Source organism: Dermacentor silvarum, chromosome 10 (genome assembly GCF_013339745.2).
Source record: "Dermacentor silvarum isolate Dsil-2018 chromosome 10, BIME_Dsil_1.4, whole genome shotgun sequence".
Lineage (NCBI taxonomy): Eukaryota > Metazoa > Arthropoda > Arachnida > Ixodida > Ixodidae > Dermacentor > Dermacentor silvarum.
The window spans coordinates 50198963-50214819 of record NC_051163.1 but is presented as its reverse complement, the minus strand read 5'-3'; the positions used below and the strand labels follow the sequence as shown (position 1 = coordinate 50214819).

The window sequence follows — 15857 nt, the reverse complement described above, 5'->3', positions numbered from 1 at the left end:
TCTATATTTAGCGGCGCTCGGCTACGTAGCGTATATATCGCGGCCGCCGGGGGTGCCGCCCACCATCCACTGGCGACGGGCACTGCGGATCGTCAAGACAACCGCGTTCGGCTTACGCGTAGCGTGTCGTAGGCACCAAAACCGGTAGTCGTGGCGTTACATTATCATCCAAATGAAACTTGAAATGCGCGCCACGGTGGCATTTAGAAGGCGGAGCGGTTGTCGGCAGGCCCCACTCAGCCGTAATCTTTGCAATGCAAGGCATTGAAGAAGTAACAGGAGCACAGCGGCGGCTGTGTTTGATTGTCACTAACTCTGCTTCTGCGAACAAAATAAGTATAAGTACTTCCTTGCGGCAAAGTAATCCTGAAATAGCCTATTTCAGATTCAAATACGTTCTGCACTTTGATAAAAAGTGGTTCAGGGTGCCTTTAAACTAAGAACTGAAGAAAATGCATAGTCGGAAGCAACGCACTCGTTTATAAGGGTGATCAGTGAAATTGTCTTGTGATGTACCCAATTTCTTTTCTGATGTTTCAGTGCGAAGTTAAAGAGAACGAGTGTAATGTTGAGTGATTACTTGTCATTAACTGAGGAGGACTAGTTTCTCTTTGAATTTTGCGTCAAAACGACATTATGTTTTCTCTAATTACTTTCTCTTGGACTGTCACACTAATAAATGAGTAAATGTCGAGCATCAACAGAATATTTCACAGGAACCAAGTTTCGTGTTGTTCTATGGTGTTAGTCTTGACAGACAATAAAAAAGAACATTTAGTCCCGGTAAATTGGTAGATACGCTTCGGCATCACTAAAACGGGCACTCTTACGTTAGGCATACAGATGTGAATGCTAATGTAAGATTCTAATGCTAATGTAAGATTCTTACATTTAATGCTAATGTAAGATTCCCCCCCCCCCCTCCTTCGAAAAAAGAACCCCAGAAAGTGTTTATTTCTCCTCGCTTTCAAGGTGTTCGATTTCTTAGTAAGTAATTTATAACCGACGCACTCTGCTTCTTCGAATGCCTCTTGATCCAATGGACAGTGCCCAACGCCGCCTTCGAAACTGGCTATGTGGCAAGATTGGCACAGAGCGTGCGAGCATGGCAAACAGTATCGTCTGCTTTGGGACCGTGTGGCAGAGGCCGCACAGACGTGAATTCGGCACCTCGTCCACGAGCCGCGTCGCTCACCAGTTGACGCCGGCGACGACGTGGTCGCGAAAACGGTGCACCCGTGCTCGTCCAGGATCCGGCATGGCGGTGCGTTGCGGCACGAATCCTACGCTCGCACAACAGCGCAGTGGCATTTTCGCCAAACCTATCGATGCTGAGTGGTCTCATACACTTTAGCTGACGAAGAACACAAGGAGAGTTAAAATGAGCCCTGCACCCACCATCGCGTACAATGCTAAGCACTCTTCGTACTTCGACCTTTGCAACGCGGCAAGGAAGAAGTGCTTTGCTAACGTCGGCGACAGCCGTTCCACATATATTCTACTGATTCTGGATAAGCAGGTCCAAATACATTGGGCTTGCTCCATTATCACGTGTCGCTATTCGAAATGGATAAGCTATTGAGACAGGACGAGGAAAACGACTGATATCTTATCGTCAGCGAGCATATTGCACGTGGTGAAGAAAGCTTCCACATGTAAACTGATATCAGTGAAAGAAGGCAAATGTACGTATTTAAATGAAGAAGGCAGACGTCCTTATAATAGAAGAGAAACATCTTAGAAGTTTGGCTCGAGCGAGGTTTAGCATAGCGCTTCAACTCCTCGGACGGTGTTCTCACTACACGCGGTTAAAATGCATTGGGGGGAAGCACAAGGAACAGCGCCCTGGCAGGTACCAATTGACGCCGGCGACGACGATCGCGCGATGAAGAGCCCCGCCAGATTGCGTTTCAGGCATCGCACCTTTATTGTGCACAAGATGAGGCCGACGATCAACCGTGAACGTTAGTAAGCGCCCAGTTAATATTACCAGTCAGCTCCCATTTATTCTACTGTGTATGAGAATCATCATCATCATCATCATCATCAACCTATATTTATGTCGAGTGCAGGGCGAAGGCCTCTCCCTGCGTCTTCCAATTACTCCTGTCTTGTGCAAGCTGGTTCCAACATGCGCCTGTAAATTTCCGAACTTCATCACCCTACTTAGTTTTCTGCCGTCTTCGACTGAGCTTCCCTTCTTTTGGTATCCATTCTGTAACTCTAATGGTCCACTGGTTATCCATGCTACGCAACACATAGCCTGCCCAGCTCCATTTTTTCCTCTTAATGTCAACTAGAATATCGGCCATCCCCGTCTGCTCTCTGATCCACACCACTCTCTTCCTGTCTTTTAAAGTAAAGCCTACCATTTTTCGTTCCGTCACTCTTTGTGCGGTCCTTAACTTGTTCTCGAGATTCTTTGTTAACCTCCAAGTATCTGCCCCATATGTTAGCACCGGTAGAATGCAATGATTGTACACTTTTCTTTTCAACGACAGTGGTAAGCTCCCAGTCAGGATTTGGCAATGCCTGCCGTATGCACTCCAACCCAATTTTATTCTTCTGTGAATTTCTTTCTCATGATCAGGGTCCCTGTGAGTAATTGACCTAGATAAAGGTGCTCCTTTACAGACTCTAGAGGCTGACTGGCGATCCTGAATTCTTGTTCCCTTGCCAGGCTATTGAACATTATCTTTCTTTTCTTTGTTTTCTGCATATTCATCTTCAACCCAATTCTTACACTTTCTCGATTAAGGTCCTCAATCATTTCCAGCAATTCATCCCCATTGTTGCTGAATAGAGCAATGTCATCTGCAAACTGAAGGTTGCTGAGATATTAGCCGTATGAATAAAATCAAAAATGAATAAAAGAAAATTTAGTGCGGATGAATTAGTAGATTACAGTTCGGCAAAACTGAAGCGGACAGTATTATTTTTAAGCATGCCGATATGCAGTAACACAACTAATGCTTCAATCTTCATCCTGCCCCCCTCCTCCACACTCCCTTTAAAGAAAAAGGACGAGAGAAATTGTTAATTTCTTCCTCACCTTCAAGGTGTTCGCTTTCCTGGTAGGGAATTGATAACCGAAGCATTCAGCTTCTTCGAATGGCTCTTGATCCAATGGACACTGCCCGACGCTCCTTTCTAAACTGGATGCGTGGCAAGATTGGCACAGAGCGTGGCCGCATGGCAACAGCACCATCCGTTTTGGGATCATGCGGCAGAGGCCACATACACGTGAATTCGGCACTTCGTCGACGAACCGCGTCGGTCGCCAGTTGACGCCGGCGATGACGTGGTCGCGAAAACGGTGCACCCGTCCAGTTCCATGATCCGGCATGGCGGTGTCTTCAGGCGCGAATGCTACGCTCGTTCAAGAGCGCAGTGCTTATTCACCGAGCTTATCGCTATGCCCTTTGTCAAAAGTACAAACAAGGACAGATAAAATGGGCCCTGCGCCCACTATCGCGTACAATGCCGAGAACTTTTCGCACCTTGACCTTTGCAACGCGGCGAGGAACAAGGGCGTCGTTATGTAGGCGCCAGCTGTTCCACATATCTACCGCGGTCTCAACAGCAGCAGTCTCATAGATACGGGGCTTTTTTCATTATCACGTGCCACTGTCCCAATATCTAAAGTGGCTAAGCAATTGAGACAAGACGGGAAAACGAATGATTTCTTATTGTTAGCGCGCATATTGCACGTAGCGAAGAAATCTTCCACATATCTTCCACAGTACCTGCTACAGAAAACACCGTCATCGCAAACGTTTTTCGTCTCGGCACGTTACGGTGTGTAAAGATCATATTTGAGGCCGAATCTCTCCCAACACATGTAAAAGTGGGCCACTTCCGACACGCAGTTCGGCGCTTTGTACCAAAACCACTACAGTGCTGGAAGTGCATGAAGTTAGGCCATGTGAGTAGTGTGTGCAGAACCACTTCCGTGTTTTCGATGCACGGGGCCGCACACCACTGACACGTGCGAGGCCAGTGTGCTGAAGTGCACAAACTGCAGCGGCCCTCACGATGCATCCTCAAAGGAGTGCCCCTAATTCGAAAGGAAATGGCAATTTCGAAGAAAATGGTTAGAGACCACTCGTCTCACCGAGAAGCGGCAGCATCTATTAAGCGACGAAGATCACGTCGCCGACGCCGTTCGAGAACCTCCAAAGCCTCTGTACCGCGCCAGCCACGTACATCACCACCCGCTCTCCCGCCCACGCCAAACGCAGTCAGCTCTAAGGGCAAACGAGCTTCTAACAGCACGGCAGCTGACGCTTGGGCTGAACTCCCGAGGCTACATGGACCTACGAAGCGAGAACAGACATCTAAAGCAAGGGACACCTCGTCTTTTCCTGATAAATTGACGGACCAGGATCAACAAATTGTTGTCATGCTCAGCTCTCTGATGAGTGCTATTCGTGTTCTTCTGGACAAGCTACAGACACCAGCAGCTCGAAGTGCGTTGCAAGTGCTGGATGCCATCAATCCGGTTCTCGCAAGCCTTCAGAATTCCAGTGCTTGAGAACTTATGGAGCGGAACCATGGCTCGTCGACAACACAACGATCTTTCCGGGATGATGTCAGAAGCACCTCCATATTCCAGTGGAATGCGAGAGGCCTGAGGTCACGTATTTCGGATTTCCGGCAGTTCGTGTTTGAAAACCGCCTTCCTGTGCTGGTCATCTGTGAACCGAATTTATCAACTACCTTAACCCTTTGTGAGGCGCTATTTTTTCATTACATTTTTTCGCTTAAAACCTGCGAAACGACACTCAGGATGACTTAAGAAATTGTTTGACACAATTTTTAATAAATTCTGCCCAGCAGTTCTCGTAAAAAAAGTGGTACGTATATGTACCACTGTCTTTATTACAGGGTATGAAAAGTGGCACACATTTGTACCACTGTCCTCTGGCGGCATCAATAAAGAAAGAAGGTGTAACTGACATAATATATGCAAATAAATTGTGCTCTTCACTTGCGAAATGGTCCGAAGCATTCAACGCGAAAAAAGACGCGTAAAAAAGAACTTGCGCACGTTCTTATTTCTTGCTTTTCAGGGCTGCTGTCACGCCATACAGGGTGCTGCATGATTGGAAGTAAAGCTTCTGGACATGGGATATCGTACTGGTACTCGTTAGTACAGTGCGCTTGTGGAATTGACTACACATGCGCGCATGACAAAATGGGCTATAACCCGCGATAGCAAGTGGCCCCTTCCGACACTGTACACGCTTCACCGCATAACACTTCTGTACGACTGCGAAGCGAACTGAGTGCGCTGCAGTGTGATGTTCTCACATGTTTCTTGTCGAGATAACGATAACCCACCGAACCGGGCCCACGTGATCGGGGGGGGGGGGGGTGTAAGCAATCGGGAGTCTCCCTGATAACTGGGGAGATTTGGCAAGCATGTACGCTCAACCTGAGCGACGTGATCGGTGCGATAGCCGCCCGGTGAGGCCGTCACAAATCAAGCCTGAGAAACGTTCGTTGAAAACACTGACTAAATAGGGGAACAAAAATGTATGTTTATGGTTTCAAACGAATCACGAGGGTTCACTTAGTAAGCCGGTACAATAAAACAGTTACCAGGCATGTTTAGCAAGCGTTCTCAAGAGTTTCCTTGAAGCCACAACAGCGGGTAGTGAATATTCAACAAGGCACTTCGAAAAAGAGACTCAGGATGCGCGCGACATGACGTAGTGAAAAAAAAAACACAAACAAGCTTCTAAAATACTTCAGTAGATGGCAGCACTAGTAATAGTGGTGCCAATTCAAACCGTTTATTTGTTATAAATCAAGGTAAAAAAGTGGTACACCACTGTCCCACAAAGGGTTAAGACTATCAGGATATGAACCTTTCGTTTCAACCACTTGTGCCCCAGTAGTAAGGTTCTGCTTTACATTAGCAAGGACCTTACGTATTTTGCCCAGCCCGTACCTCCACACGACGATAACCAATACGTCTGTGTCACTGTGAAAAAGAAGAGGCTGTCTTTTACACTCATTCCCGTCTACCTTTCCCCAACAAGACAAATCGATAGCAAAAGACTAAAAGATCTTATGGCTGCGACTCACGGTCCTTGGATAATAACAGGGGACTTCAACGCTCACCACCAGATATGGGGAAGCTCCAGGATATTTAAATTCATGGGGCAGGTCACTCATATCCTTTGCGTTAGGCCACAACCTGCGTCTTCTAAATGACAGAAGCCCGACATTTCTGCGAGGAACAACGTACAGCAGCTGCCTAGACTTAACACTGGTGTCACGTTGCCTAACTTCGAGAGTGCAGTGGTTCACTGATATCTAAACCCATGGAAGTGATCATATTCCGACCTATGTGAGAATCGATGGACTAGAAGCTACATTACCGATTATATCTCGCCAACTTGACCGGTCAGTCTTTGAAGATCTTGTGGAAGACACATGCAAGAAACCAATCGCATGCAGGCTAGAAGACATCATTGCAGACGCAACGCAAGATTGTACGCGTGGCTTCACACATTTATCAAAGCGTACAGAGTCTGGCATTGAATTGGAAAGACTTCGTGCACTACGTCGTCGAGCTGAAAGGAGGTACAGGCGCCGAAGTCAATTCTTGACCTCAGATTAGCTCGGCGAATGCAAAAGAAGATACAGCGCCAGATGGATAAGCTAGAAGATCAAAGATGGAAATGCTTTTGTGAGTCACTGGACCCCCGCAAGCCACTGTCCCGTGTGTGGCGTACCCTAAGGGGTCTTCGTTCATGTCCCCAGCAACGACACCCTTTTAACGCCCTTGCTCTCTATCAAAACCGCCGTGAGATAGACGTTGCAGAAGAGTTTTGTGCGAAAGTCGCCGGCGGAACATTTCTACTCCCTGACATGGTTTTAGGCGACATTCCTGGTCCACGAGATACAAGTATGGACGCTCCTTTTTCTATGGAAGAGTTAGAGGCTGCTATGTCGCTATGTAGGTGTCCGTCTTCGCCAGGGCCCGACGGAATCACATATAATGCTATGCGCCACCTACGTCGAGAAGCGCGACGAGAACTGCTCAACCTTTTTAATAGGTCATGGCATGATGGCGTCGTTCCACAGGAATGGAAACGCAGCCAGCTTGGTACCGCTGCTAAAAGCAGGAAAGTCACCGCTAGAACTGTCATCATATCGGCCTATAGCACTCGCCAGCTGCGTCGGAAAGCTCATGGAGCGCATGATCCTCATGCGTCTCGAATGGTATCTTGAACACCACAATATTTACCCTGACTCTATGGCGGGATTTCGACGAGGCCGTTCATCGATTGACAATGTCATCGATCTAGTGTCATCTGTTGAGCAGCAAAAGGCTTGGAAACGATTATCAGTAGCACTCTTTCTTGACGGTGAAAGGCGCCTACGACAACGTTTCCCATCAATCCATCCTAGACGCACTTTTGACATTGGAACTAAGAGGGCGAGTATTTCGATGGATCCAAAGCTACTTGACACAAAGGTCCTTGTTTGTACGCACAGGAAGATGGTCCGACTACTCACCACTACACATGCCGTGGCGTTCCTCAAGGCAGTGTTCTAAGCCCTATTCTTTTGCAACCTCGCACTTCTTGGGCTGGCCGATTCCCTACCGGAAACAGTGAGTGTCTCCATCTACGCCGACGACATCTGCATCTGGGCATCAGCGGTGACTCGCCCGCAGGATTCGTGCAAGGTTACAGAAGGCAGCAACACAGGCATCTGGCTATCTTTGCACACAAGGCCTAACCATCTCGACATAAAAATGTGCGTTAGTCGCTTTTACGCGAAAAGCGATGTCTGGTTATCCAGTGTGCATCAATGGCCAGCGTATCTCCTACAAGAGAAATCATCGGTTTTTAGGTGTCTTTGTTGACCGAGACCTCTCCTGGAGCCCTCAGGTTGCGCACTTGAAGAAGAAGCTCACATCTATGGTTAACGTTTTCGAATTCATCGCCGGTAAAACGTGGGGATCATCAGTGGGCCCCATGCTACAGTTTTACCGAGCACTTTTTATCGGCTACCTACGCTATAGCTCTCCCGTGCTTACTAAAACATGCAAATCCAAGCTTCAAGCCCTTCAGACCATGCAAGCACAGGCATTACGTGTTTGCCTCGACCTTCCGCGGAGAACCTCAACAGCAGGATCATGGCTCAAGACCATCCGATCACGACTTACATGACCATCGCCACGCTTAGGGTCCATATTCGCCACGTTTCACGGATGCAATCAAGCTCTCTTGCCTCCCTGCCAGAACGACGACCACAGGCGTCATTCTCCAACGTGGTCAACATTCATGGTGCCTCCCTACCATCGGGCTTCACATCCTCGACACGTTGACTGTCAGCGTTGTGGTCTTTAAAACAACCTGACGTGCGCCTTTACGTTCCAGGAATAAGAAAAAAGACGGACCTGCCTACCTTGGCCTTGAAGCAAGCAGTTCTCGATTTCTTGCATACTTTCTGCTTTGACCGAATCCACATATATACGGATGGTTCTTCCACTCAGAGCAGCTCCACCGGCGCAGTGGTTATACCATCACTATCAATGAGCATCAGATACAAGACTTGTCACGTGACATCATCGACCGCTTCGGAGCTTGTTGCCCTCCGAGGTGCCATTGATTATATTAACAACCAACCGGCTAATCGGTGGTCAATATTATGTGATTCAAGGGGGGCCCTACAATGTCCTGTCAGCTCTTCGTCGCGGGTCCTACGAACAACTCGTCTCGGAGATACGAGAAATGCACCACCATACGATCGCAAAAGGACACGACGTCGTGTTTCAGTGGCTGCCGACTCATTGCGGTATCTCCGGCAACGACATCGCCGACGAAGCTGCTAGGAAAGCGCACGAAGGAGCAAATCTTGTTTCTGTGCCTTTATCGAGGACTGACGCAGCCCAACAACTAAGCAAGCTAGCGCACAGTATGACATTGGAGAAGTGGCATACAACTGAATACACCCAGCATCGGTTGCATTCTCTCGACCCATCTATGCAGCTGCGGCTGTTGCCTGGATTTCTGCGAAGTGAGGAGACAATGCTGTACCGCTTACGCTTGGGTGTTGCATTCATCAATGCTTACACGTGTTTGATTGGAATGGCTGATAGCGCCGAGTGTAATGCCTGTGGTGTCGATGAGACTACAGAACACCTACTGTGCTACTGCCCATCTTTTCAAAACGAAAGACATGACCTCTGCAACGTTCTCAATAGGCTGGATAGAAGACCATTCAGCTTGAGCAAGATCTTGGGACCATGGCATCGAATATCACAGCTGCAAAAGGCCACAAAAGCGCTGCTGCGATTTTTGAAAAAGACAGGACTGAGTGGCCGTATATGATCCGGACTGATTGATCGTCAATGATAGAGCGATATCCACAGCGGACTATCTATTCTCTTAATCTCTCTCTCTCTCCCCTTTTCCTTTCCCCCAGTGTAGGGTAGCCAAGCGGGCTCAGTCCTGGTTAACCTCCCTGCCTTTCATTAAATCATTTTGGTCCTAACAGTAGCTCCTCAGGATCAAATAAAGTTCGTTGTCCGTCCGTCCGTCCGTCCGTCCGTCCGTCGCCGTCCGTCCGTCCGTCCGTCCGTCCGTCCGTCCGTCGTCCGTCGTCCGTCCGTCCGTCCCGTCCGTCCGTCGTCCGTCCGTCCGTCCGTCCGTCCGTCGTCCGTCCGTCCGTCCGTCCGTCCCGTCCGTCCGTCTGTCCGTCTGTCTGTCTGTCTGTCTGTCTGTCTGTCTGTCTGTCTGTCTGTCTGTCTGTCTGTCTGTCTGTCTGTCTGTCTGTCTGTCTGTCTGTCTGTCCGTCCGTCCGTCCGTCCGTCGTCCGTCCGTCCGTCCGTCCGTCGTCCGTCCGTCCGTCCGTCCGTCCGTCCGTCCGTCTGTCTGTCTGTCTGTCTGTCTGTCTGTCTGTCTGTCTGTCTGTCTGTCGTCTATCTGTCTGTCTCTTCAAGAACAAAAAGATTCATTCATTCATTCATTCATTTCATCTGATTATCTGAGATGTTTCATCTCATTTCATGATTATATCATTTCATCGTCTGTCTGTCTCTCTCTCTCTTCAAGAAACAAAAAGATTTATTCATTCATTCATTCATTCATTCATTCATTCATTCATTCATCTGTCTATAACAGCATTGCTTATCCTGTACACAATGAATCTTATTTATTTATTTATTTATTTATTTATTTATTTATTTATTTATTTATTTATTTATTTATTTATTTATTTATTTATTTATTTTCAATACTGCTGCTCTCCTTCGAGAGCGTGGCAGTTGGGCAGTACAATAATTCTTCTGTACAGTGCAGTCAAACAAAAATGCAGGTTATACAAAAAGGATATATACAGTGAGAGTTATACAATCTATACAATACTTCGATATTAAGATCAAACGGAATACTAATAAGGAAGAAAGAAAGAAAAAAAAAGGACATGAAGCTTTCGGAAAATTGGCCAAGGAAAATAACCATAGCACAGGTATCACAAGGGGCAAATAATGAAACAGAACCTAAATTTAAGCATCGAACGTTGAAAATCAGTATGACAAACAAATAAACTGTCCTAGATGAGCAGGTTTACTGAAATTTCCTACCGAACAAAGAAATCTGTGTCGATGCCACTGCATCCATAGGTACTCTTACGCACACGCAGATTTTTCTATGTGTGAGGTAAATTCAGATAATGATTCGATGTTGGTGATAGAAGCGTCAAGTTGGTTCTATTCTGCTATTGCGAGCGAGAAGAAAGAATACTTAAACGTGTCATTTTTACATACGTATTCTGTCAATGTGTGCGCATGCTTATTGCGTGTAGGTCGAGCCTGGGAAAAATGAAATGTATTTGGAGGTATCTATCCTATAGTTATTTTTTAGCAGTTGAAACAAGAATTTTAAGCGAGCGTGTTTCGCTCTTGTGGATAGTGTTCGCCAGCCGGACTGGGTTAAAAGATTTGTTGGCGAGTCTGTACGTTTATAGTTGTTATTGATCAACCTCACAGCTTTTATTTGTACTGATTCTAGCTTGCTTATGTTAGTCAGTGCATGTCGAAACCAGACTGTGTTAGCGTATTCGAGAACGGGCCTTACAAATGATGTGTAGGTTAGCAGCTTCGTTGAAGTGGTTGCGTGCGCCAGGCTTCGTTTTAAGAACTTAATTTTATATAAACTTAAGTTGCAAACAATTCGCTGTTAAAGCACGATGTCCGAAAAACTTACAGCGGCCAAATATGTGCGTGATAGCATTAACAGGGCAAGAATGAAACTTCGCGCCAATGCAGCAAATTTCTTATGGAGTTGTCTCTAAGAATAGCATCTGTTATTAGGTCGAACATTTATGAAACGCCGGAAAGACTTAAGTGCCTATAAGTTGTAAACAAAATGCAAGATTCAGTAAACTTCCCCTGCGAAAAAGCCTGCCAAACTGCTCTCAAAGGTAGCTGCAACGGCCGCTTCAATCGAGCTAGGCAGTGAGCCAGCAAACAGTGCCCTACTACTTCCGTAGGGTGGAATAGCTCGGTTACACAGCTTCGCCGTCTTTAATTATTCAGTTGCCAAATTGACATGCTCCTGCTAAAGTTTCATACTGAGCTTTACCTATATGGTGCGAAAGATGAAAACCGTGACATGATTTCGTGTCTGCTCGCCACTACACGTGTAATCGCAAAAGTGTTGTGGAAAAAGTGACACCACTCACCTACCTCGGCAACCGTCTGTAGGTGGCAAGCTGTCGGCGTTCGCTGTGGTTAAAGTGTTTAAAAACCCACGCACGCACACTTATACTTGAAGTTGGATGTGCAATACTGAAAACATTTCTGATGTTGCTGCTGCTACCTTTTCAGGGTGTTTGCTTGCCCCGTAGGCCCGCAGACGCACCAGGGCCATACTTCGTCTGATGAGATGCAGGACAATAGTTGGATTGTCAAAACAGATGGTATCGTAATAGCGGACGAAAGCTAAAATGCCCGCGTACACTCGTTTCTGTGCGTGTTATAAACAAGCAGGCGTTAAGAATTAATCCGCACGTCCATATTTTCTGCTTCAGCTGGTTTGGTCCTTACGGTGAGAAATGCCTGCAATAACTGAAAGCGGTAAAATAAAAGAGGACACCCCAAGTTTACCGCAGGACCAGCATGAAGAGCGCCAAGTTCAACTATAAGCCTTACCAAGCAGAGATGGTCAAAACATTGTGAGCATGTATATAGGCTACCGCATTCGTTACCAGGCTGAGAAAAACTCCTGTACATTAGTCCCGTCCGTTGCAACCTGCTTTCTCATAAAGATAAGCAGTGTTTTTTACGTCTTGTCGGGCCTTTGGGCAGACGTGCCAGTAGAATTACGAAGCTGCCTATACGAAGATGCCTGAACGCACGTTCGTCACCATCATCAACTCTATTCTGGTCTAACCGAATGTGGTCTGGTCTGGAATCTATTCTGGTCTAACCGAAGTATCTAAACGACAGATTTCGCGTTCAGGACGTTATTTCCTCCAGCGCCAATTATCTCAGCAACCGAGTTGCTATAACAGTACGTGGTGTGACTGCGTGTGATATTAGACCTTTGGATACACCGTTTATAGACGACGGAGTGCAAAGGGCTTGCCGAAAATTGCGTTTAAAATCATAGGCGAAGGCCTGAGCACTGCGAAGAGTAACTTTGTTCGGGCATTTCTGATACAGGGCAACGCGCAGTAATACAGCGTAGTATGTAACACGAACGTCACCTTGAAATTCATCTCTTTAGCACGGCATTAACACAGGGAATAGTATAGAGGCGAACGCCATAAGGTTAGAAACTGCAGGAGGAGAACAAAAGAGCACAATAACGAGGCACACAAGCTGTAGGTGCAGAATAAGGAAACAACAAAATGAAAAGCCTGTAAAGTCTTAAAACAAGAGGTAGACATTTGCAACGCACAGAAAATTTCAAGAAAGAAATTTCGCAGCACTCAATAAATTTAGAAGAAAGGACATCAAAAATTCGCTAAGCTCATGTCACACACATGGGAAGTGGCAAGGAGGATTCAGAAATTCAACGCACATTCAGTGCTGACGAGCATTAGGTGCTCCTGTGACCCCACCGGCACTTTCTTTATCGTCGAGCTCGATCCGGAATATCATCTTTCCCTCTGGGAAGGAATCCTTATTTTTCAGTGAATCACTGTCTATCCTGAATGCGAGGTGAAAGTGTACGAATCCTGGTTGATCCTGCTTGCAGTTACAAGGCTCGTTAAAGGAAGGCAACAAAGAAAATAGCGGTAGTTTAAGATTGACCACCTTCACGCGCCAAACAGGCGGCAAACACCTAGAGTCCTCCAGCATCCCGTAAAACTTGATTCGCACAATGACATCAAAAGTAGAACCACAGTTTTGCTTCCAGACGGCAAGCGTAAAGTAGGTATCCCTCATGTGCAACACCGTAATCTCAGCAAACTTTTTTAGGTCTCCCTGCCACTGAAGGATTTCGTCACAGTTTTCCAAGATCAGGAAATAAATCACGCTCCCAATTTCTCTAATCCGCGCGGGTGTCGTAGACAGCGCACTGATTAAACGCTGAGTGCGGCCGCTCGAAGGGTTACAATAAGCAATGACACGGCTGGAATCAGGATGCGGGGAAGCTTGCCGCAAGTGTTCCAGCGCGCTGAGTGACAGGTAGGTGAAGTGTTCCAACTTTCGAAGTATCAGCGCCTTTTCCGAGCGCAACGACAGCGACGACGACGTGCTGGCTTCGGCCGCCGGATTCGGCTGGTGCGGAACGGTCGATGTAATCACGGCGGCGATTTGAGCCATCTCATCCTTTAAATGCTGCTCGGATGCTCCGAGCTCGCGAGTGACCTCAGCGAACCTGGCTTCCTGGTTTCTGACCTGTTCTGTAAGCTCGTTCAACTGACTCTGAATCACTGGATGCAGCTGGTCGTGGTTGGCGTCCCCCAACATCGCCTTCAAGTCTTCAAGAGCAGCACTCACGTCTTCAATGGTTAGTGCTGTATGCTCCGAGGACGGGTGCTCTGTGATCGCGGAAGAAAGAGCGGCAGTGCATCCGGCCACGTAGTGTGATGGCAGGTCGCTGTGCCGGACTCCCTCACCGCATCGCAAACATTCCACGATGTGAAATGCGCATTCGTTCTCGTAGTGCTCCAGCATACGGTCCATGGTGCCCGTGTACTCGCAGCCGTGCGCTTCGTTCCAGCAATGTACCTTAATAGCAAAACAAACCAAAAACAAGAAAAAAACATCAAAAACAAACAATACAATTTTTTATAAGACAGATTTTTTTTTTTTTTTACTAAAGGCTCGTTGCATCGCTGTCTCTAACATTTACAACGCACATTTGCATGAAGTCAGGTGCTAAGCAACGAATACGCGCGATTCTATGGCTAAGTAAATATGCTAAACACATTATAGGTTTTACAAGCCAATACCACGATCTTATTGTGAGGCACGCCGTAGGGAGCTACTCCGGGATAATTTGGACCACCTGGGGTTCTTTTACGCGCTCCTAAATCTAAGTACACGGGTGTTTTCGCATCTCTCCCCGATCGAAATCCGGCCGCCGTGGCCAGGATAATATGCTCAAAATCACCCAGCAGTATCTGTCGCTGTCTAAACAATAAGGAGGCATCAAACATGAATGTTAGATCCATGTCAATCACTTAATTATGCTTCTAAAAAACAAAATAGCCATTCTTACACAAAAAGCAGGCCTGGTCACCGGAATCGAGGAAAAAACGCACCATATTTCAACTATTCCTTCAGGTCCTAACCAGGGGCGTAGCCATGTGGCTGATGGGGCTTCAGCCCCATCAGCCACATGGCTGATGGTATAAATACTGGTGAAAATACTGGTATTTGGTGAAATAAATACTGGTGAAATAAATACTGGTGCAAATACTGGTATGGTGAAAATACTGGTATTTCCAGAGGGCTTCTTCGCATGTGAGCTGATTGTGGAGATACATATCTGAAGAACCATTTGGAAAGTTGCCCCAGTAATGCCTCGTATTTAAGCCCAGATGTACAAAACCAAATTATAGAAAATGGTGGTGGTGAAATTATCACAGAAAGGCTAGATGCAAAAGTAAACACTGCAGGCTGCTTCTCCGTACTTGCTGACGAAACGACGTATATTTCTGGAATCGAACAGCTTACTGTTTGTCCAAGGTGCCTAAACAAGTATGCCATCGACATCGAAGAAATGTTTTAAGGTTTTAGCACTGGCCAGGCAAGAGCTGTTGAATTACTACAACCGCTCATGGCATGACGGAATTGTTCCTTATCAATGGAAAATAAGTCGGCTTGTACCGCTACTAAAACCAGGAAAGTCGCCTTTAGACCTGACATCATATCGCCCTATTGCCCTGGCAAGTTGCGTAGGAAAAGTAATGGAAAAGATTATCCTTACACGCCTAGAATGGTACCTTGAACGCCACAATATATACCCTCACTCAATGACAGGCTTTCGGCGAGGCAGGTCTTCAATAGACAATGTTATCGACCTGACAACGTACATACAGCAACAAAAATGCCTCAAGCGCATATCAGTGGCGCTCTTTCTTGATGTGAAAGGGGCGTACGATAATGTCACACATGAAGCGATCCTTGAGTCATTGGAGACTGTCGGAATCGGTGGCCCTTTGTTTCAGTGGATCAGAGACTATTTGACCAGAAGGTCCTTCTATGTGCAGACCGAAAATGGCCCCTCTGCCAACTATTATACCTACGGCGGCGTCCCACAGGGCGGGGTATTGAGCCCTATTCTCTTTAACCTAGCTATGATTGGCCTTGCTGAACTATTACCCAAGACAAGACACCTGTCGATCTACGCCGACGATATTTGTCTTTGGTC

The 15857-nt window shown here is 46.8% G+C and overlaps 3 protein-coding genes and 1 long non-coding RNA gene across 9 annotated transcripts in view; 3 read left to right on the top strand and 1 right to left on the bottom strand.

Moving 5' to 3' along the window:
• LOC119431222 (TNF receptor-associated factor 3) overlaps window positions 1-15857 on the top strand; it is a 276207-nt gene that overhangs the window by 12050 nt on the left and 248300 nt on the right. The gene's annotated exons all lie outside the window — the stretch shown is intronic.
• The window catches only part of LOC125940978 (uncharacterized), a 47031-nt gene continuing 37053 nt past the window's right edge, over window positions 5880-15857 (top strand). The window contains exon 1 of the mRNA XM_049657828.1: window positions 5880-6974. The gene's annotated coding sequence lies outside the window, so the exon portion shown is untranslated. The remainder of the gene's footprint in view (window positions 6975-15857) is intronic.
• The window catches only part of LOC119431224 (uncharacterized), a 36103-nt gene continuing 30411 nt past the window's right edge, over window positions 10166-15857 (bottom strand). For both annotated transcript variants that reach the window (XM_049657827.1, XM_037698701.2), the window contains exon 2: window positions 10166-14209. In XM_049657827.1, coding sequence (XP_049513784.1) covers window positions 13055-14209 — 1155 coding nt within the window. In that variant the 3' untranslated portion in view covers window positions 10166-13054. The remainder of the gene's footprint in view (window positions 14210-15857) is intronic.
• Window positions 12779-15857, top strand: part of LOC125940983 (uncharacterized) — a 43279-nt gene continuing 40200 nt past the window's right edge. Inside the window, exon 1 of the long non-coding RNA XR_007464131.1 lies at window positions 12779-12910. This is a non-coding gene — a long non-coding RNA (uncharacterized LOC125940983). The remainder of the gene's footprint in view (window positions 12911-15857) is intronic.